Source organism: Seriola aureovittata, chromosome 5 (assembly GCF_021018895.1).
Source record: "Seriola aureovittata isolate HTS-2021-v1 ecotype China chromosome 5, ASM2101889v1, whole genome shotgun sequence".
NCBI classification, from domain to species: domain Eukaryota; kingdom Metazoa; phylum Chordata; class Actinopteri; order Carangiformes; family Carangidae; genus Seriola; species Seriola aureovittata.
In genome coordinates, this window is record NC_079368.1 from 12,067,320 (window position 1) to 12,092,507 (window position 25,188).

General features: G+C 41.9%; 1 protein-coding gene across 2 annotated transcripts in view; it reads left to right on the forward strand.

Moving 5' to 3' along the window:
* The window catches only part of fam172a (family with sequence similarity 172 member A), a 160,544-nt gene that overhangs the window by 97,440 nt on the left and 37,916 nt on the right, over positions 1-25,188 (forward strand). For both annotated transcript variants that reach the window (XM_056376415.1, XM_056376414.1), the window contains exons 9-10: positions 1,220-1,336; positions 7,962-8,046. In XM_056376415.1, coding sequence (XP_056232390.1) covers positions 1,220-1,336; positions 7,962-8,046 — 202 coding nt within the window. The remainder of the gene's footprint in view (positions 1-1,219; positions 1,337-7,961; positions 8,047-25,188) is intronic.

Here is a 25,188-nt window from a genome sequence, read left to right on the forward strand (position 1 = left end):
GCCAGCTAGAGCTGGACTCTGTGATTGCTCCAGCCTCAGCCCCAGTGTCAGACACAGATTCATGCTGTAACCCCAGCTCAAACCCTCTATGGCCAAAAAAGTATCTTTATACTCATGTCTCAGCCATATTTTGTTTTGTTACACTTGAGCTTTTAGGCCAATATTGATCATATTCTTAAATGCAAGCTCCAACTAATGCCTGATAGTCCAGTCCCTGCCCTAGACTTAATAATACCTAGATCTCCCACTGAAGTGCTAAGTCTTATGCTCAGACACAAATCCATAAACACCATCACCATTTTCAGCCCACCCGAAGTCCAATAGTCCAGGATATTGCCAAGATTTTCCTCCCTCCAGATGACACTTAAGATTTCATTTAGTTAAAATTTGGTCCGTTCAGCCATAGCGCCATGTGTAGATGACCACATAACCACTACACTTAGTGCTATTCAGCAGCGCTATGACCATCCCCAGTCCGGCAGTCCTCTCTCCCAGATTCACTAAATCTATACAGTAAGTGATTGTTAACCTATTGTTGCAAGTCCTGTTCTCTTTTCTTCCCGTTTATCTTAAAGCGAAGCAGAGTGAAACAGCTCGTTCCCAATGCCTGGCTACAGTACTCCTTGGGGTAGGACCAGCGGTGTGGGAAGTCTATTGTAGTGCGGTAACAAGTCCTTTGTGTGACATTTTCCTTGGCGTTGACATTCAGAGGGGAATAGGAAGACGGGCCTGCTGATGCCACATTCTCTGTGACATGTGAAGGGAAAGGGTATTAAGAATGGGGACCGGGGTATTTGAACGTGCACAGGGAAGGACATTTGTACAGAATGTGACAAGGACATGCTATGGTGGAGCAGCTCTTTCATATTTCACTTTATAACATTATGCTATACACCAGGTTGAATCTGTATCCGCCAGTTACAAAGCTGTCCACTGGGCCAGTCCTATCATGGTCCAAGGAGTAGGCTGACAGTGTGTGCTGCACAGGGAATAAAATTTTTATTAGGCAAGTATCCACTGACACAAAGGGTATGTCATATTAAAATAATTTTATTCACATCTATGTAATTCAAAAACATGATTTTGTTTTTCTAAAGAGGTTATTATATTTCGTACAGCATAAAGTCTCTGTCGTTCAAATGTCTGAAATTAACAGTGGCTGTCTCATTAATATGCTAAAAGGCTGACAAACACAGATTTGATTTGCTTTTTGTTGCAGATGAATCAGAGGGAAATGCAGGTGAAGAATAGAGTGTGTGCTGTGGCTCTGACTGACTCCGCTCACAACATCTGGCTACAGGAGACCAGCAAAGGCACACAAGATTGGATGCAGCAGGTGAAATAACCACACACGCTCAAATACACAAACACACCATGAAGACAAACCAAGATGCTGCAAACCGTACAGGGGTCCATTCCTAGGCTCCCATCTCAACATGTAAATTCATCCAGAGGTCTCTCAGATTCTGCTCTTCTCTAATTTCTCCCTGCACAATTCCTCTGACCTACACAGGTACCCCTGACCAACAGCTAGCCTTAGAAGTCATAGAGAACCATTGTTTGCATGTTTTTCCTCTCTTTTTTTTTTTATCAGCCCCCTTCTTTTCCTTCCTGGGTGCATGTCAATGAATAACTGAGACAGTTAACCCTCACTGGTGTGTGTGTGTGCATGTGGCTGGGCATGCATGTGTAAGCATGCATGCGTTTCTATGCGCTTGTCGGTAAGCATGTGAGATAGAATGCGCGTGCATTTGCGTTAGCTTCATTTTAGCACTTGCCCTTTCTGATGTGACCTCTGAGCCATTTGCAGCACCTGGGCTCACTCAGTATGCACATACTGATGAGACCAGCCAAGACCAGAGTTGCTCGAGAGCCAGAGATGCAAATGTCATGCACGCGCGCACACACACACACACACACACACACACACACACACACTCTCACACTCTCACACTCGTGCACACCATACCTGTATTTGTATTACATCCTCTTTTATATCCCTTGCCTTTTGTTTTTGCTATTTCTGTCATCCCCCATTTCTGTGTGCGTGTGTGTGTTTGGTTTGTGTTCTCAAGTGTGTGTTACTTGTCTACGAATGTGTACGTATGTTGGTTTGAGTTGTGGGGATTCAAGGTTGCACTGGCCCCCTTCTCCTTGTCTGGCATCTCCTATTTTTGATTCATCTAAGGGATGTGTGGGACACAGCATAATTGGAATGTTAAGTGATTTTCTATTTGTGATGATTACCCAGAACAATAAATTTGAAATAACCTTCTTTGTCCACTCGAAGGCAGGGGACAGGCAAGGATTCGCACTGTCTCGTGCTCATTAACCCACAGTCCTTTTTTGGCAGAATTAAGAGAGGAGCCTGCCTAATTAAAGGGAATTTTTCTAGAGGGAAACAGTGGCACACCTATGCTATGTCCTTCTCAATGATATACAAAAAAAGTAAATTTGGAGGAAGGGCGTACATCTTTAGATTTTACATGCTCTAGATTCCTTCTGCATGCGGCCCTGTTTGTGTTTGTTTCTATTCCTTAAATTCTTAATTCTCTTAATTTCCAACATAGTTTTGGACTCGCTATTCTAACAGAGTATTCTCTGTACTCTGTATTTCTCTCAGGGACCCTTAAATTCATTATGATAATCATTACACTAAATTTATTTAACAACAAAAATGTGTTAGTTTTTTCTTCTCAAAGAACAAATTAACTTGAAATGATTTGTCAGGAAATCAAAGAGTTTTGATTTCCTATTGTTCTCGCCAACTCACTGATAAAAATACGCTCAGTATTTTAATACAAAAGTGTTTAGACCATTTATTTTCTCTGCTAATTTAGTGTTAGTTGAAGACAGCTATGAATGATAAATACTGTAGATCAGTATGATGTGATGAGACAGACTTTAACAATCGGATTGATACTGACAGGGGAAACTAACAAAAAATAATGTCTCATATTTCAAAACTGGAAACTTCAATTGTGTAATTGTATTTTATCACATCACTGGCTTCTGGGCATGGATGGCAGTGCTTGTTAACAAGCCCCCGGTCAGCTCGAGGATGGAGGTGAATCCAAAATCTAATCTGTCCCAGTCATTTACATTAGAAACCAATACTGTGTATGTGCGGTGGATCCACCAAAAGGTCAGAGTCCTTTTGTGTTTCACCCAATATGCTAATCCCATGGCTCTAGGCTGATTCAGGGGTTTCTATCGTTGGCTCAGTTTTCTTATGTTTCGCTTTGAATGATCACACAATCCACAGTCTAAAAGCACATGCATCTGTTGGTGCACTGCAAAACACATAATTCTCCATATCTGTATCAATAACCCATACACATCTTGAACGTAAGCAACACTTGCATTGCACACTGAGTTGAAAACTCACACACACATGGGCAGGGCAACCCAGATGTTGGAGTGCATCACAGAGGGGAGCTAGCAGTGAACCTGAATAATGCCCCGGGTGGTGTGTACGTAAATATGCGCCCATACGAATGGGTGGATGTGAGGTTCTGGCACCTCAACAGTGGACTGCTCTGTTCTCCTCGGACAAAGATAATTTCCCTACCCCCAGGGTTCAAGAAGTCACTAGATGGTGGGATGGAGAGATGAGAAGAGGAGTGTAAAAGACAGAAGATGGGATTTAGAGATCAGCACCTGCTGGGCCAGGTTATATCGACCAAATGGGTCAGACGAGCGACAAATGACGTCACTGCTAGGAGAGGAAGAGTGAAGGTGAGAGAAATGAAAAAGGAGTGGGAATAAGCAGAGGCAGAGATGGAAAGACTCATCCATTGACTGAGACAGAAAAAGAAATTGACAGAGAAATAAAGTATGAGAAATGTTCAATTATTTAAATCCTGTTGACTGCCGCCCAGAAAGCACAGGGTAGAGCTGTGGAAAAGAAACACAAAAAGACAGGTAGGATGTGAATGGAGTGAATACAGATGGAGGAGAGGAGATGAAGAGATGAATGTGGAGATAGATGAGTAGCATAGTGAGGAGAAGTGAGTGAGAGAGAGAAATGTGAATGATGGTGTACAGCTGGCAGCCTGTCACAGTCTCCAAGGTGTCTCCTGTCACTGTGCTGGCCTGCTGTCACACTCTAGTGGCCTGCCCAGAGCACACACACAGACAGACATACACACATGCACACACACATACAGAGTACACTATGGTCATGAATAAACCATCCTAATCCATAGAGATTATACAGCAACTGGAAGAGTTGGTAGAGACAGACACAGAGCGAGTGAGCAAGAATTGATACTCGGAACTACTTTTGGAGAAGTTAGGTTGCAGACTGTCATGTGTGTTATGGTTTAGGAGACTTTTGTACACTTGGCACAGAGTTTCTATCATGGGACTTAGTCCTGTGTGTTTTGAGAAAGGAGAGGTGGAGATACTGTTTTACAGTGAAATGGAGCCAACTGTATGCAATTGAAAATATATACAGAGGGGACCAAAAGTAGAGACCACAGTGGTCTCACCCCACCATACTACTACACAAGTTGTATTTAATCTTTGCATTCAGATCTATATAACAGTTTTACTGAAAAAAGCAACAAATTTCATAGTTCAGTCACTTCCTTTATCCAGTTTCTATATACTCAGTTTTTGCTTTGTGATAACACTCATGAATTCTGGCCAAACCTGGCATAGACATCACATTTTAAAGGCCCTGTGTGTGTATTCCTGTGACACTTAATGTGTAGTGGATATGGACACCTATGAGAGACCTATTTGGTACTTATGATGGCTCCATTAGATCACCCTACCATCAGCTGAGTGCAGTGTTTTGTGACCATTACTATTTGTGTGTGTGTGTGTGTGTGTGTGTGTGTGTGTGTGTGTGTGCGCGTGTGTGTGTGTGTGTGTGCGTGTGTGTGTGCGTGTGTGCGTTGTACACGTGAAAGAAGCGCAGAGTGGTTTCCACTCTGACTTGCAGAAGGCAGCAGGTGGTGGATCACACCCACAGGCAGACATGCACATATACACATCACAGAGAAGGCTTAAAAGCATCCCTCACATGTAGAGGGTTAGAGCTGACACCTGTTTGTCATTTACACTCTCAGACCATGCTGTTAGATTATTACTTAGCCTCAGCACTGCGTCTTAAACTCTTAACTTTAAAGGATCTTTTAGAACTTCGTTTCTACGTAATGTTGATACTGGGATTAAGTGAAATAAATGCATTGTGCAACAATGTGTCAACAATGTGTCTGCTTGAGTTTGTGCATGGATACGTGTATGTGTGCATATCCAGCGCAAATCCAAACATACACTCAGACTCAAATGCACGGAGCGGTAGAAGTGGGGGGAAGAGTCAAATCTGTTTACATGTTTGTTTCTCTGTCTGCCTTTAGTTCAAAGACGCCATTGATCGGCGGACGAGCTGCTTGAAGTGATGATGCTACGCGTCAGAGGCAGCTGATTTGATGTGCCATCCTTTTGTCACATCACCCCTCTCTAATCCCAGCCAGTAGGCCTTGCCTTTATGTGACTGCTGTTATGCCTGCGGTCTCCCACAGCACTGGGGCTGTGTGCTATGTGTGTGTGTGTGTGCATTTATGCAAGAGTTTGTGTGCACATGTGTGTTGTTGCCTTGACAAATCTATTCAAACCCCGGCCTCCCTGCCTCCATTGGTGGTGATGGTGGGGATGAAGGGGGAGGGAGGAGGGCCCTTTGAAAGACTCCCCTCCTTCCCCTCTCTGCAGCCGCCTTCAGCCCACTGCTCCACAGCCCAGCTGACATCTTCCTCCAGACAGACTGAATGAATTAAAGGAGATACAATGAGACACTTGATGTAGCAGTCAAGGAGCCCCACTGCTTCTGTGCTGCTCTACACCGCTCTGCCCTCAAGCCAAGGCTCAGAGGAGAGCACATCTAACGCAAAGCAAAGGATCTAAAAATACACAATATGCCACTGTTTACCAAGATGACTTGTCATCTTCCCCCAACACCGAACCCCCATTCCTCCTCCACTCCAATCCCCCTCATCTCTATGCCGATCTTTCTTCAACCTCTTTGGCTCCTCTTACGCTATACTCCTTCCGACTGCTAGCACTTTTGATTGACAAGGCTGGAGAAATGAAATATAGAGGATGGGAGTGAAGGGCCATTTCTACTTAAGAGGTGGATTTACTTCATTTTTATTTCTTTTGATTGGATAGTAATGGATCACACATGAGCCAGACTTTTCTTTGATAACAGAACTCTCTGTACACTGCTCCCCACTGAATTCTGTTTACTTACTTGTTGATATTACTACTACTTACTTATCGATATTTTCTAAGGATAAGCGAACATTGGCCAGATGTTTGATCATGGTTATCTCCCGTATATTTCTCTGTGAGCTTAAAGTAAATAAAGTACTGTGCAACAAAAGTAGCAGACAATAACAAAATACATTTAATTTGACATAGCTGCAGAAACTTCTATAGACAAAAAGCTAAGAGGGGCTCAATTAGGCATCAAGTATATTCATTGTGTATTTTTACATATTTATACAGAAAAACAACTTCATATCCCGGGAATAGGGTGTGTGTGTTTGTGTCTGATGTGACCCTGGATTTTTTTGCATGTATTTTTTGGAGGGGCTGAAGTGGGAGAAGTTTCACACATTTGTCTATCCAGTCCCTCCCGTTTCAGGGCCTTGGGAGTCAGGGTCGCTGAGGGCAAAAATGCGTGTGTGCCTTTGCGTGCGCATTTGAGTTTGAAGGGTTCACAACGCTGCTCATCTTTGAGAGAGACCCCCCGCAAAGCAATCACTGACCCACACACACAAGCACATACGCACACACAAGCATGCACAACACTGTAATGGCTGTCAGGGGGCCAGGGTGAAAGTAAACAAGGGCAGATAAGCAGTGATTCAGAAGGACGCCAGCTGCACATTCTAATCTCTTTACATTTTCTCTTTCTTCTATTGAACTTTTATCTTATCTGGGGAACGTCTTCTCCAAGCATTCCTTCTCAACCTCCCTCTTTCCCTCTCTCCCTTCTCTCTTGTTTTTGTACTAACCTTACAAGCCACAGCATACCAATCCACATTGCACGGTGATATGTTGTCATCTGCAGACCCAGAGAATGAAAACTCAAAGCATGGGGAAAACTGAGTCGTTTTGTAGTAAGGCACTGATATGGTTCATTAAAGGTACGTTTAACCATAATATGTTTGAAATAACCTAGTTGGCAGGCAGAAGGAGCGCCACACAGACAGGAAGATGAAGACAGCAAAAAACAGATAAAGAGGTCTTCTCCTCTTTCTGACAGTGGAGTTGTCAACCACAGGGGGGGTTTGAGAGGACTAGGGGTGTTTGCGGGGGGTTATGGGTCAGCAAGCTGGGCAGACACCCTCCCCCAGGGCACCCACTGATCCACCATGGTAGAAGGCCTCAGCCCTCCACCACAAACAAACGCCAAGCTGTCTGAGCAACATGTCACAGAGCTTTTAATTGCTTGTTCCTGTCTCTCTCTCTCTCCATCTCTCTTTCTTTCTCTGTCTCTCTCTCTTTCTCTCCCCCCACCTCACTCAGCCATACACACACCTCATTCTCGCTTACTGTCCCTCCCCATGTGTTCCCCACCTGTCCCCCTTTTCTTTGTCTCCCTTGCCTCCCCCTTTTTGCTCCCTTATCCCTTTCTTTCTCCATGTTTCTTTCTTGGTTTTTCACTTTCAATATCAGTTTCAATTTCAATTAAACATGCTATATTTCCATAAAGTAAAAAAAAAAAAGAAATACTTCTGAGACATCAGGATAAAAGACATACTTTTTTTTTTTTTTACATCAAATCCATTCCCCTATTATATTTCCATCTTTGAGCAAGCCTCCATACGCCATAAGAAGTCTACACTGAAGTGCTTACAATCTGAGAGAAATCTTACAATCTGAGAAATGAGAAATCTTTCCACAGAGTTTTCAATTGGCAATTGCTTTTTTTCCTTTTCCTACAGCACTGTTGTAACTGGGTATCAAGTTCAGAGCCCCTGGACACACCGCTGGATCCCATGCTGCCAGACTGCCCCCGAGTCTCTGCAGGTATCAAACAAACCATGTATAAACACACAGCAACAGTAATAACATTATTACTCAATATCTGCTTAATCAGGATTGCTTTCACTTTCCAAATACAATTGAGCAAGGAGTTTAACTTAATTTCAATACAGCTGAGCAATAGAGCACTAGCACACCAGTTGTAAGTGCTTCACATGCAGGCAATAGGTGCTATGTCAATGTTAGCTAAGCCAAGTTTTTATTCTACAGTCAATGGTGAAATATTGAATTGGGATTGCTTTGTGAGTGGTACAATTGGTAGCTGCAGTGTGGAGTTCTGAGAAGCTGGTACTAGAGGGTCACAACCGGTGATATAGTAATCCTTAAAATAGCGGGTTAAGTATGACAGGCTATTTTCATAGTCATGAATATACTGAAACATCAGTAAAATATTCATAAACCATTACTACAGGTACCTTAAATGTAGCCTTAAAAAGTGAATTATTTCTGATCTTGAAGATAAAGATGAGCAAGTCTAGTTAAGCTGGTTTTATTAGACACTATATACCACAATATACCAACTTTAGATACAAAGGATGTGCCATTACAGGTAAGTTAAATGATCTAATAGCAAAAATCTACATAAACAGCAAATGTGCAAATATCTATACATTTGGAGTAAATGATACAAACACATTCCTCGGTATTTGTTATACCTCTGTATATTGTATATGTTCATCGGTGGCTTATTGCAGTGCTCATGTGCAGATTATCAGGGTTCAGTCAGTGCAGTGTGATGTGTATGCTGACCGTATTCAGTCTTGAGTGTGTGTTTGTGTGTGTGTGTGTGTGTGTGTGTGTGTGTGTGCGTGCATGCGTACATGTCTTCCCATGGTTGTGGACAAATTTTAGTTGTGTGTGTACGTGTGTGTTTGTGCGCGAATGTTTGTGGGTGTTGGGTAGATTGGAGGACTTAGCACGGCTGATTGAGAGGGATCATTGTCAGAGAAACTGAGAAACTGAAGCAGTGGCAGATTATCTCGAAACACAAATACACACAGAAACAGAGGCTGTCTCTCACACGCTACTGAAATGAGCTGTTTGATTTCGTTTCTATTTCGGTCTTCTTTGTTGCGCCCTTTCCCTCTTTCTTTTTCATCATCTACTCCGTCTCCTATATTCATTAATCCGCTCCTGTGGTGTTTGGCTTCCTGTCCCTGTGCCCTCTCTGTGGTTGACTGGCCTTGATGATGTCACGGCCATCATGAGAATGTATCCTTAATGTTGGATTAGGGATGAAAGCTGTAATCCTCAACATGACCGTTGATAAAAGATGATGATTGCGGTGTTGTTTGAAGAATGACCCACATGCAGGCATGCCCACACACACACACAAGTCTTAACCAGAATATATGTCAGTATGTTTTTACCTCATGTGTATGTTTACACATTGATTGTTACATGTGGACATACATATACTCAGGAGGTCCTGCTTTGTGTGTCTAGTCTCTTCAAAGCTCCTCAGTGACATCATGGTGAATGTATAGGTCATCTTACACATGCTCCACATGCCGGCGAATACATCTCCAACGCTGCTATCTCATCTCAGCCACTAAAACACCATGTTCCACATGGAGCTGTGTGGGTGGGTGGCCTTAACATCTACCAGTGAATCAGCTCCTTGAAATGTCATCTAGCCTTCAATACAAAACCCATACTGTATTTCATGTTCAAATGTCATTTTTTTTCCCCCCCCGTGATGTTTTATATCTCTTCTCAGTGACTGCTCTCGGTCAAAAGACACCAACCTTTGAGCAAAGATATCTAGGTCCACTTTTTAAAGCCGCTGGCATGCCTGGCATTGTCCTAACACAGACCTGTTTGACACAGTGTCCATCTGTATGTATGCACTATTAACTTGTGCTCTATTGACTTTTGCTACTTTAACCGAGCTGAAAAGATCTGAGTCTCTGGCCTGTTAACAGAGCTGCCAACTCAGCTTGTCTCTGGTCTTTTGGTGGCAGCTTCTGATGTCAAAGGTTGACTCGGTCGTCTTTGTGTCCTTGGCAGCCTGGCAGGTTCACAGGCAGCAGCCATTGTGGTGAGAGTCACAGCAGAGCACAGCAGAGCAATAGAGGTGACGAGGCTGAGAGAAGGTTGAGGGAAGGCTGTCAGGGCATCGTGGCCCAGCAATTCAGTCAACTCACATACAGCTCCCAACAGTCACCTCTTCTGCTTCCATGACTGCTGTTGTCTTGGTTGCTATGGTAGAGTATGTGTGTGTTTGTAGGTGGGGGTAATCCGGGTTGACCATAAAGTGTCTCAGCAACAGAGAACAGATCGGTGAATCCTTGTTGTCATGCAGACACATGCACATATGCAGACACACATCACAGTGTGAACCACTGCTCTTGTGTGGAGCCAGACTGAGCCAGGCCCGGGGCGATTCGGCTGCTGTGGAGAATGGCATGTGATCAGACACACACACATACTAAGATGTCTCAAGGCTAACAAAGTATTGGATGTGTGCTTACACATGGGCACTGGGACTGGTCAGGCAGCATGATGGGAGAACTGTTTGAAGGACGAGTCTTGCCATTGCTCTTTTTCTGTCTCTACGTCTGTTCCCCTCTCTCTCTCTCTCTCCCTCTCTCTCTCTCCTTCTTCTCTGTTTCTGACTTTCTCTATACATCTCCCTCTCCCTTCCTCTGCTTGCGTCCTTCCTCCCTGTGTGGTGCAGTGATGATATGATGATTGTGTTTTCCATGCTGGTAGACTCTTGGCAGAAGGAGGTAGGGAGAAGTGGAGGCAGAGCTTGTCTGTTATTCCTAATCATCTGTGAAGCAACGCTGGTGTACCAGCATGGCACTCAGACAGGGCTGCAAGGACCGAGAGAGGGAGGGAGAATAACGTGTAGCGGGGGTGTCCGCTAACATCTCCATTTCTTGTTTTAAATGTGATAAAACCTGGACCCATTCCCTTCGCATTTGACTGGCTAGCTTCCCTCTCTTTCATTTTTACATTTTTTTTGTCTTAATCTTTCTTCTTTTCACTCCATTCTTGTTTTCCATCTTGCAAAAAGAATTTGTTCCCCCAAGAAGGTCATTGCTCTGGCGTTTGGCAGTGGCCTGGCACACTAGCAGAATTTTATCAGTTAGGAGCACACCGAACACAGGCTAAATATGCAGATAAAGTGGAACCAATCTCCTGCTGGAAAAGCTCCCTTTGTGTGTGTGTGTGTGTGTGTGTGTGTGTGTGTGTGTGTGTGTGTGTGTGTGTGTGTGTGTGTGTGTGTGTGTGTGGTGGAGTAGCGGCAAGGCTGACAGAGAAATAAGTTAGGGAGTGGGGTGCTGGTTAAGTGGGGTTGCTGAGGCCTTCCCAAGATGTAATCATTCCAAAGCTACAGTGCAGTTTAGATGCCAAGATAAGGATAAATGCAAGATGGGAGAGAATTAGTTTGATGAGAAATAGACGGATGAAAGGGAGAAAAAAAGCATTCTTAGAGTTATTTTTCTTGTAAGGGCTCCTCTGTTTCTCTTGCTGTTTCCCTCTTAGTTTATTGACTTTTTTTCTGGTGAGATGGATGATCGGTTGTTTGATCAGTGAAGATGCTATTTCAAAGGTGGGAAACCCCCTTTTGCTAATAACACACACATACGTACGCGCACACACACACATGCACACACAACTTCCTCTTGGGTGATTACTCATTGTCCAAGCTGATTATTAATTACAAAGGGAGAGCTCTCTGAAGGTAAACACTGATTAATGGCTAACAAAAGTAAGTTAATGTCTTACCTGTACTTTAATTACCAACCCTGCTCTGTTACAAGCATCCTAACACAAGGCTGTAATTAACCCTAATGGACTGCAAAGAGACTCACTTTCATTTTCTTTCATAACATAAATACGCTACTGTATGTAATTTTGTGATGTTTCCACCTTTTTCTCTTTCCTGCCAGGTTTTCCATAATTAAAAAGAAGATGATTTTGTTGAAGGGTTTTTTTGATTTTGGTATCTTGTATGAAAATAGCTGGGAGTTGGATGTAAAAGTGATGCAACATTGTTATAGAAATGAGATATAATTCCTGTGCAATGACATGGGAGGTCACTCTGCCTTTTTCCACTTTACCTGAGGTTCGTACTTCTGTGGCTCAGTGTTATTAATGTACCAAGATACCACAGAGACACAAAAGAGAGCCTGCATAAAAAGGTAGACAGGCTGACACAAAGCACACATACATTACACGCACAGAGACACACGCTGTTATGCCCTTATTGTGAATATGCTCTATCCTGCTGTAGGTTTGACTTGACTGTTACCTTCACCTCTCTGATCCACGCACTGCTGACCATGAAACACCTCTAGCTGTCCGCACCTTTTCACAACACGCACACACACACACACACTGTCTGATTGATGTTTGTGTGACTTTAAGAGGAAACTCAGGCTCAGTCAAATTAACCTCAACTCCTCCAACCAATGTTTTTTCAGCTTGGTAAAGTGGAAGTCCATTGCCCCAATGGAGGATCGCATTAAAGTGTGTGTGTGTGTGTTTTCATATGTGTTTCAGTGTTTTCTTAGCTTGACTGGCACACGTTGTGCTAGTGTTGCAGGAAATAGACAGGTAAACTCTGGTGAACTGGATCCTAACCTCTGACCTGGATTCACTGAGGTCGTGTGGTGTGGGTCACATTTGTGACAGACCATATCACAATGATGTGGAAAATGCTGACACCAAAGACTCATGTGTGGGATTGGTGGTTTGTAAGAAACTATTATATATTATTATTATCATTATTATTATTATACTTTCACATCATAAACTACAACCATATGATCCGAATACGATCTAGCAATTGATTTCTGTTAGTGGAGCAGTGATTTGAGAGTACTCTTTGTGTCTACGTTTTATTTCCTTGTAATAACCAAGCGTCAAACAACGGCAATCTCTTTTTCCTTAGTGCCTGACTAAATCTCAGTTCAGCCTCAAACTAGAGGCAACAGTGATAAGGTCATATTGAAGGCAGAGAGTTGAAAAAGAGAAGAAAAGTTGTGTCAGAAACAGTGTTGAGTGTTTGGTGTGAGAAAGAGGGAGAGTATGTCAAAGCATTGCAAAGATCTTTTTATCTATTCCCTTTTTTCTTTCTTGGACTTTTGTGATTTGTGTTTTCGAGGCTCTGAAGGGGCAGGTTTAGTTGCAGAAGCTTTATGCCATGAAATTACAAGTGGGACTAAATCTCCAGCAGCTTGAAGTTTTATCAGCAAGAACAAAACAAACTTTCTTGACCCTGGTAAAAAAAAAAGAAAAGAAAAAAAAGGCCAGGTGTGTTATGTTACTTCTTCTTTGGATACCCTCTTGAAGCCTTTTGAAAAGGGACAACTTTAGAATCACAGCTACAGATGTATGCCATGTTAGAGTTAGAGTTTTCACTCTATTTGACGCTGGATCAGTATGAAAAATGTGCTTAAATGAATTACACCTGCTTTGACAGGCTAAAAAATACCTTTATAATTAAAGGTCTTTTCAGAAATAAAAGGCATGGATTACTATCATGTTTCAGTACTTTGATTATACTTGCTAAACAACAAAAACCAAGACAAGTGTTGCGTCATGCAAAGCCGGTGTTTAAGTGGAAGTGATTTTGTGGTTTCTCTTAATGTCCTTGAATCTCTTTTACAGACCTTAAAAATAGAGCTGGAACATCCATGGTATGTTACACCTGGTAATAAAGGATGAATTATGTGTAGATGTTTATTTTCAACAAGTCAAAATTAAGGATGTGCATTGTAAATACAGTATAATTCAATGAGCACATGCAGAGAATTTCTGGAATTTATTTGTAATACTTTAGCCAATACGCATGCACCCCCTAATTCCTGACCGTACTTGTTGTACTGACTCACTAGTAGTAGTCAGAAAGCTGGCAGTCTTGGGGGGCATGTTCCCATGGTGGCTCAGGAGGGATAAGAATCGGCAGTGAGTGTTCGGAGGGGAGGGAAAAACATTTACCTTTACGAAAACAAACAAAGCCGAAATTTGGTTAATTATTTCTGAATTTAGATGGAACTCATTTTTTGGTGGTCCACTCCCTAACATGACGTTGGTACCAGAGTATCAAAGTATCTGTGAAATAGAACACAGAGAGTTCCAGACTCTTTTGTGAAAATATGGATTGCAATGTAAGTCTCAGTCTGGTACCTTGGCTCAGTATCAAGAATCTGCTGTATAACAGATAAACACAGTACATGAGCATTGTGTTGAATATACAGAATATCTTCCCCCTTAGCTTTGGTTTTATTTTACTTTTATATTTATTTGTCTTGATTTTCTGATATCTCATTTGGAATCATTGAAAGGTTGCAGGTGTACAAGCAGATTTAGACTTTTTTAGTCTAAAATACTTCGACTACTTTTATACTATTTTAGACAGTCTATTTATTCTAACTTACTGAAAAATATTTTCTCCACGTCCTACTTCTGCACATGACATTTTTCATCATGCACTTAACTTTGTCCAGCTTTTTCAAAACACATTTTAATGTTCACACAAGAACAAATAAAAAAAACTTACCCACTACCTCTCTTTGGTACTTTAATTAAAATGTCCATAATTTAAAAATTGCTGGTGATTACACTCAGCCTGAAGTTTGTAACATTGACTTTGTTTGAGTGAAAAGACACTGTTAAACTTGCTTCAACTAGTTCATCTTTTGGTCACAGGAGTGAGAGAAATAATTAAGTTCTGTTTGGAGTGTGTAACAACTACAGAGAAAAGATGGATATACAGTTTCCTTACATTAGATATGTTTGCAGTACAAAACATCTGACCCAGCCTTGATGGATTCTTGCTCCGAATTTTGAATTTGTGTCTTAGATGCAATGTTACCTCCAGTCCAGTGTCAGGTCATATTGTTGTGCCATGGTGACAGGGCAATCTGTTCCATCATGTAGGTAGCCATCTCTCAGGGACGTTTCCTTTGAATAAAAGACTTGATCACTTTGATTCAGTTCTTTGATTCAATTCTAGAGGACCATCCATGTTTATTGATCTAGTGCTTTGCTTTGTGTTGAACTTGTATCATCATCCAGATCAGAATCAAAGATATGCTGACACAGTCAATAGACAAGCCCTCGCTACAGGTCCAGGACAAGGATGTTACCATTTGTTTGTCTTAACTGACAAACAGGAGGAAATGAAGGTGATCAATATGTCAAGCTAATAATTGTACAAGCTTGTCAAAGCTGAATGCCATATAATTCTTTAGCAGTGATGTGAGGTTCATGCAGTGTTGAGTGTTGAATTAGCTTGTCTTTACAACCTATTTGAGTTCCAACAGCCAGATTACAGCAAAATTATTATATAAAACAAACAATTATGAATTGTGTGGTATGTGTGATAAGTTTCATGCAGTTCATTTTGTGATCCAAACGAAGGAAAGAGTAAATAAATGAGTCTAGGCGCAGTTTGAAAACCTATAATCTTTAACAGAAAAAAAACAGTAATGTACCTGTTTACTTACTTACTTTTATTTCCTCTTGTCTCTGAACCCCCTTTTTTTCAAATATATTTTCCAGCAGGCTTTTTTTTAATTTTATGGGAACTGCAAGAAAGGATAAACACTAATTGTTTCTTAACTTTATAAATGTTGCCCGCCTTTCAACTTGGTTAACGTTATATTTACTAGTACAGTAGTTCTTTTGAAGCTGCAATTTGTGCCACACTTCACATGTCATTGACAAAATTGGTTCATTTAATCCGCTGGAAAATATCAAAGCTCAGGTAGAAAAAGCAAAATACAGGTTTATAAATGCTAATGCTGTATGCCCATATTTACTTCTGGGCATATATATATATATATATATATTTATATGTGATATATGCATGCATCCTGACAAGGTGTGAAGTGTGATCTGTAAGCACATCTCATATGCAGAGCATTTTTAGGTTTAGGCTATTGTGATTATGCTAACTAGAAGCGTGTCTGGAAAGCCCAGTCTGTGGTCTTCAGTTCACCCCTGCACTAGGTAAACTCTATCCAGGAGGCATTTTATCTTCTCCTCCTTTCTCATACTCTACCCATCATCCCGGGGAAAAGAAGAAAGGGTAGAGACAAAAAGGGAAAGAGCTTGGCATGCATAAATGAAAGTTCAACAAGGTTCAATGAAACACTTATACAATTTGCTGCAATATAGTGGGGTTTTATAATCTCATTATCATCTTAGTGCCAGATTTGCCCATGAGGGCCGTTCCGTATTCACTCTTATTAGCTCCTCAGATTTGTCCATTTGTCCTTCTGCTACCCGCCTCGCAGCCAATCACTGGGACAGAATCTCTAATAAATACCCCCCTCCTTCTTGTTTTATCTCCACTTTTATTTTTTCTCTGTCCATACCACCTACTGCTTTATTTATGATTTTTTTTTTACTTTTACTTGCTATGGGGCAAACACCCAGCATTTTATTCAGCAGTTTGCTATCCATATTTCTCTCTATAGAGGTTTTTTTTCCCCCTTTAAACACTTCTGTTTTTATAGTACACACTATATTGTATATGCTTTGACTTCAATCCCACTGATTTATGACTTGAAAGGGAGAATATTTGAAACATATGACAAACAAAATTACTGTGCATATTCTAAAGAGTGTGACCATTTCTTCAGTTACATACTGGAAATTTCAATCTGTGTGAATTTTGGATGAATGGCACCAATACATCTGCACAATACATTGAATTAATTTACTCTTGATTGGGCTTTTAATCTTCTTTCATGTTCAAGGCCAGGCTCTTTCCTCCTTGCGTGTTCAGGGTCAGATGGGGGAGCTACCGTACAGGGTACAGTAGAGCAGGCCACACGCTGCTTTCGAATCCCCAAGCCTCTTAGTTATTGTGGGTAGTGTCCATCCCTGGTCACTCAGAGGGCATCCCCAGATTAGTGCTTCACGGACATGGATCTCATTTGCCCATATGGCCTCTTCTCATTGAGTCAATATAGGCTCTAATCCGCCCAGCCTTTACCCCTGACCTCGACATGTGGCAAACTACTTAGAAAAAAAAGAACACACAATCCATGCATATACCACATTTGATGGCAGCAACATCAACAGGATCAAGCATAAAGATGAGGATGAAAAACAGATGCCAGTTTACTCTTGATCATCAGTGGCTGTATGGGATTCTAGGTACTTTTGCCCAGTTTGGGCTGTGGTGTAGTCAAGAAGCAAGAAATACCATAATAACATGCTGGGTTCTTGGGGCAGTAGACTGGTTTTAGGTACATTCCCTGGTGTGGAATTAATCCAGTAAGCCCCAGTGGGGCATGGCAAATCCTAACCACTGCTAAGATTATAACTCTTAGCAATCACCTTCATCCCATAGTCTCCCAGTAGCACTGTGCCCTCATTAACAAGGCATAAGTTGCCACCCAACAAGTGTCACAGTGTTGTTATCCATGTAGCAGTACCCCTCTGATGCTACTTTTCAACATTATTGGAACTGACCTTGTCTGTGAGAAGATGACAGGATAACCAAGCCAAATTGGAAAACCTTGCACCTTAATACCTTTACATTTAATTTCTATTATGCATACATTACTTGTGAAATGCACAACCCCATTTTAGTCTCAATATTTTGAATGTTTGGCAGCAAATATAATATTCCTCACAGGTGCTGCCACTAGGCAGGTGAAATTAGTTGATGGGATAAAGTAGATTAGGGCAGGGAGAGGTTAATCTATTGAGTAATCACATGAGTGTCACCACAAATCCTTATAAAAAAACTAAAACCTAATTCATTGCTCCACAGCGTTTGTATTCAAGGTTAAGAACATGAATGTGACGGTATAATTTACCTCTAAGCAAAGCATTTATTTAAAAGGGAGCAAGGAAGAAAGACAAACCCACAAATACTAATGGATATTTTTTTATGTCATACTGGTCATTTTTGGCATAAAGTCATTTACTTACTTACTTACTTACTTACTTTGTCAAACTGTTTATTTTGAGTTTGTATATGTTTTGAACATCATAAAATAGTGTTTCAGCAGCTTGTTTTTTGCCTGGTTAATAAACAGAATTGGTCTTGGTCACTTGGAATTTAGGTGCCATCTTAATTTAGATACAGCATTTGTAAATGACTCTAAAGACAGACATAATTATATAGCAGTGAAAAAAGAATTTGTTTTCTGTAATTAGGTTTTTTTAGGGTTTTTTTTTGTTATTCTACTGATCTTCTATTGTGCTCTGTTGGACTTGTTATACATTTCTTTTTAAATGGAGACTGTTATTGTTATGGGTTCATAGGGCCAGTTCATAAGGTTTAGTTGTTAATTAATACACACAAACACACACACACGCTCAAATACTGTATGCCCAGCTGCTGGACTGAAGAACCCATGCTGAGATCCAACATCTGGAAAAGTCAGTCAATTTAATATGTCAGTGTGATGTGTGTGAAAGCAAAGGGTTCAGACGTTTCCTCTGCTAGTTTAAACCCACTGCACCTGTTTAGCTAAACTTTTTTGATATATTGTGGCAGCAATTTTACCCCCTCTCTTCTCTTCTTCACAATTAGGTTATAATTAAATGCACATTTAATATGGTTTTTATGAAAAAAAGAACAAACATGGAAGCTGTGAGAATATATTTAAAATGCACATAATTGCCAAAGAGATGATTAGAAAATAAAGGGAAAAAATCATCCTTGAAAGTCCTTGAGTCATAATCAGCCTCAAATTAAAATGTTTATTTGTCTTTTTTGCTGAGAGAAGAAAATTACATCTTATTTCTGTAATTATGTAAACAAAAGTGATGGTAGATTCCACAACCAGCCAGGTTTTGAGTATGCAGCAGTGACCTTGGATCCTCCCCTGTGCTCCTTGTTGACAGATAAAAACTTTATTAACCAGCCATCTCCAGGACAGGAGACAAACCGCCCGTGAAACCGATGTGCGCTAGTATTAGAGAAATGTGGCAATTAGAGGATGATTTTTTTTTTTTTTTTTTTTCCAGTGAAAGCACAGAGGAGTAGAAAGGGGTAATAGACACAGTTTGTTTGTGGTCTAGGAAGCAGCAATTATAAAGTGCATGGAGAGTTGTTGTGCTTATCGTGCCTGGGAGTAATGAGATAGGCTGCGCTGATCCCTCACTGATGCTGTGGGTCCTAATCCTCAACCCTCTTTTCCTGCTTCCCTTGTTTATCCACCAACATCCTCTGACCGTTGTTGGCCTGTCACTGCTCTGGGCAGCTCCTAATGACCTTTAACCTGCGTGTCAGCTGACTTTCCAGCTCTGAAAGCGGTCAGGCACTGAGTCATAGCTGTGGGGCGATAAATTGGTCGTAAAGTGCAGTGTAGTATGTTTTCCTCGGTGTGTAACTTAGTGGGTTTGTTTTACCACCAAACCAATCCCTCTGTAAACAATTGCCTTGATTTTTAAATGGTCTAATTGCCATTGATGTTGGTCTCACTTGTCTTTGTCTCTATTTTCCTCATGTGATTTTGTCTTTAGTGGTCTCTTATACTGAATTGACTCAAGAAAAGCCAAGAAAACCAACTTTGGGATCTTGTTATTTTAGCTTTTAGACCACTGATTCTGTCATTTCTGCTTATATCTTATTCACTTTCTGTCCATCCTTTCACACCTAAACTTGGATTATTTCCCCTGAGGCTCTCTGACTGAGTTATCTGTGACAGGTCATGTTGAACCATGCTGTTTAATGGTGTGAGCCTGTATACTTGGGTGAAGTTATGTGTGCATGCATTCTTGCACATACAGATACTCACCTACACTTGTGTATATCCACCCAAGAAGAAGAATGTTGTGTGCACAGGCGTGTTATCTGGCCGACCTAGAGACAGACTGGTTGTCTGTCTGTGAGCCTCTCAGGGCTAAACTACAGAGAAAAACACCGCTCCTGCTTTCCCCCTGCCCCTCCATCTGAGTGCTGGTCAGCCAGCCCAGCATGTCCGCCTACTGCAGGGCTCACATCCTATCTAATCAACATAGACAGGCCACTTCTCCACGTACACACACACACACACACACACACACACACACACACACACACACACACAAACTGCATGTATGCTCACAGATTCACATGTGCACATTCAGAGATAGCCCTAAACATGTAGACACACTTAGCGATACACCCCCAAAGACACATGTACCGACAACACATATACACCCACAGGCTGATAATGACAGACAAACTCACATTGATCTGGGCCTGCTCTGGTTTTCCAGATATGACTAGCTGTTGCAGTGAGATGTGGGAGTGGCCCAGAGGGCAGAGAAGGGGGTCTAAGGCCAAGTGGTAGACATGCAGATCAGGTAGTGGAGGGCGCCACGAGGTTTGACAGGGAGCCTAAGGGCATTGAGGAAATAAATTGGGCCTCCTGACTGTGAGTGAGATTCCCCTTCTCCATCCTTGAGCCCAAGTCACCTGACTGATGTGTAGCTCTAGCCCTCCTTCCAACCACCTCCACCCTACCTTGTCCTTTGTTCACACAATCCCATCCACAATCAACATCCTAACACAATCCCCGGCTGCAGAGGAGACAGTTTGTCTTATATCTACCCTTGAGATGCAAAAGGGTGGGGTCAGTATTCTGAGGCGCAAATTCCAAATCCATCTTTGGCGCCATTTTAATCCCCTTTTGTTTGGCTTATGAAATGCTTTTTTCTTTCACAGTGCATGCCAGCCGACCTTCTGATGTTACATAGTGCAGCTACCCTTTGCCCCCAACCAAGCCCACTGAACAACATGTGGCCAGATAACAAAACCCTAAACAAAAGAGGTAAAAGAGAAAGGTGGGGGCTCGCACTTTGTGTCTGAAACACTTCATGAGTGCTAAGTGAGGTTGGCACCAGCTGTTGGAGCAGAGTCGAGGAGAATCGGGGGGAAGTGAATTGCGTTTGGCACCAGGCGGCTATCAGGCAGTAATTAGTATAGCTAACATCCCAGATGAAGGAGTCAAGTCTAGGTCAGGGTAAAAAACTTCAAGGGTCTTAGCGGGTAAGGGTTGGAGGCCAAGCCAAGCCCCCCCCTCCTCCCCCTTCATGCCGTGCCTGCTCAGATTTGCTGAAATCTGTATTGACCTTTGACCTTGACGTGTCGCAGCCAGTCACATGTCAGACTGGCTCCTGTGGACCACGCTGGATGTGTTCATATTAGATTGTCTCAGTAGTTCCTACTCAAGACCTGCTCAACCTGGCCCAACTCAGAGATTTAGTCTTACACACGATGAAGCTTCTGACATAGATGTTACCTTACAGCTTAAACCCATGCTTGGCATTCCTGCCCTTCTCTGGCCCCAGGATCAACCTTTTTTTTTCTGTCACATAGACACACCCTCGAACCAATAAACAGAGAATTGAATGCACGTATGGCTGAATGAGGGAGAAATGGATTGTTTTGTACAATAATTCTGGAAATCACATCGTAATCTCTTTCATATATGGCAAGGTTGGTGTGAATTTTCTGTGTGAATATGAGTGTGCATAAGGATTGGTGTAGGGGTCACTGTGTATTCATTCCTGGTTCCGTAAAAGACCTCTAATCCTCTAATGCAACCATAATCTCTTTTAATACATTGAATATTAGTCGACATATCACGTGATGATAAACATGATATGAGAGTGTTTCTTTCGAATGACAGAGTACACCAAGGATTTAACCCGAGGGTCTTATCGTAGCTGACACTCAGTACTTGTTATGTTGACCATGTCATAAGGTTTATGTCTGATGTTGGCCTGTAACCTTCACACAGCAGGAGATAAAATTGCCACCAACCCGTTGCAGACATAAAAACAGATTTAGTTTATCAAACCTCATTTCGGGCATACAGACTTTGCTGTTTAAGTAAGTTATATATGTGAGCTATAAATCATAATGCACGATACACATGCTTATATTTCATAAATTGAAATCAGGGATTTCTATATGTTGTTACATATCAAATAATTTTCTCTGAACAATCTCTAAGGAGTTAAGATAAACAAGGTCCTACAGCAACAAAAAAAAAAAGCCTTGAACTATGTGAACTTTGGTGCATTTCATTTATCCGGTGAGCTATTTGTGGTGTTTTTCGTCTCTTGAATCCTGGCCTAGTTTCTGCATCTTGTTTTTGGAAAACATGAGCTAAGCTGTGGTGCACAAACCAGACACCCATTAGATTGCTGCACTGTAGGACTGACCCCTGACCAACTAAGCCCCTGTTCCGCCCCCTGGTAAACCCCTCACCCTGGCCCACCACACACCTGCCCGCCCCGTGCCCTACCCCATCCCTGTCCCTTCTTGGAAATGATATTATGGTGTTTGGATCATCCTCCTTGTCTTCCTCTATACTGTAATCCTATTTGCTCTGTCATGTGTTGGTGATCACAGATGGTGTGTGTGTGAGTGTGTGTGTGTGTGTTTGCTTGTGCATGCGTGCGTGTGTGTGTCTGTGTGGAGGTGGTATGACACGGAGCTCACTCGCAGCTGTTTGGACTAGCTCACTGGCCCCATTGTCTCTCCCACACATCCCAGAGAGGGTGGTCCTGCACAAACACACATACGGCCTTAACCACCCAATCACCCTAAGGGGTGTCGAAATATAAATGAGTGTAATATTTTGGGTAACATCGCTGTGAGAGGTCTAGTTCACCCTCCTCCAGCCTTCACTTTCCCCTCCTTCAGTGTTCTTCCTCCATCCCACTGTCCCTGTGCTCGCCATAATGAAAATGTTAAGCTGAATGACTGAATGAATGCAAAATGGGGTAGGGGGGGTGGTGCAGTGTGGGGGCGCAGGATGGGTGGGGATGTGGGGCGGTAGTCAGTGAGTTCCCACTCATTGTTGAGTCTCAGGAAAAAAGAGAGAGAGAAAGCACAGCAGGGTGAGAGGTCCTTGGCAGCAGTTGGCGTCTCTGCGTCCGCATTTAGTTCCAGCTGAGTGCCCACAGTGGGCATGGCCGCACTGCCTTCACTCTGACCTCTGGACCGAGGACCACTGCTTGCCTGTTTCCACCACCCCTTTTGATTTATCCCTTTATTCTCCTTCTAACCCCCCTCCTCCTCTTTGTATTTCGGAAATGGCTTCATAACAGCCAAAACAGAGATGTTTCGGGATTGATTTGTCAAATCAGTGGGCTAGGTTTGTGATCAGACAACCAGTGGGATGCTTTTGGGGGTGTTTTTTAAATACAGTGCAGGCTATCATTCACCTCTTGATCAAAAGAAACATTTTAATAAAACAACATTTTTTTTCCTGATGATCAAACAGCTACAGATGAGATTTTCTCATCAATGTGTTTCTGTCAAATATCCAAGAGTTGTGTTCAACAAAAGGAAAGATTTGTTTTGTGCTCTTATGTGAGTGGTTAAAGGGGTTTTCCTTGTTAGGTAATGTGGAGTGCCATTTGATGACTGATCTTGAAAAATGAATACAATGCAGAGCTAATTTTATGCAAGGCAGTTTTGAACAGTTTGTGTTTTACAAAAGGAAGAGGTGATCTGTGCAGTGGAAAGCACAGTGAGCAAGGATTGCAGGGTTTATCTTTTTGTATGACCTCCTTCCCCTACAAGGCAGTGCCCTTGACACTGACTCAGAGAATGTTAGTGTTGGAGCAGTCACACTGTCAAGTGTTGTAGTCTGTTGGGAAGGAAAGGACTTCCAGTGACAAATGCATGGACTTCTCTGTGAAGTCAGACCTCTGCCTTGCAGCAGTTATTCTGTCCTTACTCCATACTAAGTCCTTTACTGCCATCCATCTCTTTTATTCTCATCTTTCTTCAGCACATATCTAATACTCTTGTTTAACCTTTGCCTACATCCCTCTTCTCTTTACCATCCTCATGTCTAATCCCTTTCCTTTCTTTCCTCTCTCAGTTAAAATGAATGGAGGTGTTTAGATTTAGATTCTTGATTTCAAAGTCACATTTCAGCTAATGAAAAAGCTTCTCTCTGGATATTCACTTCGTCCAGCTCCAAGAGAGGAGTGTGTGTCTGTGTTGTTTTCCTTACCTGATACATGTACACTTTTAAAACACAAAAATTATGGAAGATACTTATATTTGTAAATTCAATTTGACAGAGGTCTTGTCTCATAAATCATGCCAGTGGTGCAACTAACAATTATTATTTTTATTTCATTATTTATTTGTCATGTTTTGAATTAAGTATTTCGTTATATATTGTTCTATAAAGGCAAAAATTCCTGTCGCAACTAACCAGCATCACATGTAATTTAAAATTTCCTATTAAGTCAGACCAGCAGCAGCCAATACACCGAAATATTCAATTCTGAACTATGTGAAACTGTAACTGGCCTACATGTGGTATTTTTACTTGATGATTGACCCTAATTCATCAATTTAAAACTAATTGATTAACTTCTACTACTGTGAGTAATTCTGGAAGAATTGTTCATGTCACACTAAAGCAAGTAAATATTTAATGAAGGCAACGTCTGATTATTTCAAATTTCCCTGTACAATTTTTAAATCTCATTGAAACTACTGGTGGATCGCTACAAATGAATCGAAGTAGTTCCATTTGTTTTATAAATACAAATGCTTGTTTTTAGAGGTCATATCATAGCCTATTTTTCTTTGTTTCAAACTAAATCCATAATTTTAATTTCAAAAAGTTTTGTTCTGCGTCTGGAGCTTGTCTGTTGTGCTGCTGCAGAGACATTGAACAAGGTGGGCGGCAGGCCAACCCGGGGAGGGTCGATAGCTCTTATACGGGCAAACGCTTGCAGACAAGCAGCTTTTGGGAGGCCTAATGAATTGCACCTGTATTGATCTCCATGGGAAATACTTGTATGATACAGGAATAATTTAAAGAATAAAAAACACTGGGTTGGAGGGGGTGGGGGAGGCGGAGGTGAGGTTGTTGGCAACGAGGAGGGGGGCAGACGTGTTAGTGCAGACTTTGTCAGGATGCAGATAGTGGGATCAAGATTGGGTATTGACGAGATAGGGGGCCGGGTGACTGAGCCACAGAAGCTTGAAATAAACTGTCGGAGGCACATGGCCAGTCATTACAGTGAAGCCGCCTGGCCCTGCTCAACCTTGAGCCAGTCGATAAGCTATTATAACCATGCAAATTGTGGCCAAATCAGAGACCTGACATATTGGTATTATATTCCTGTGCAGCCACCGGGTTATGCATCATTATTGGGAGCCAGCAACAATAT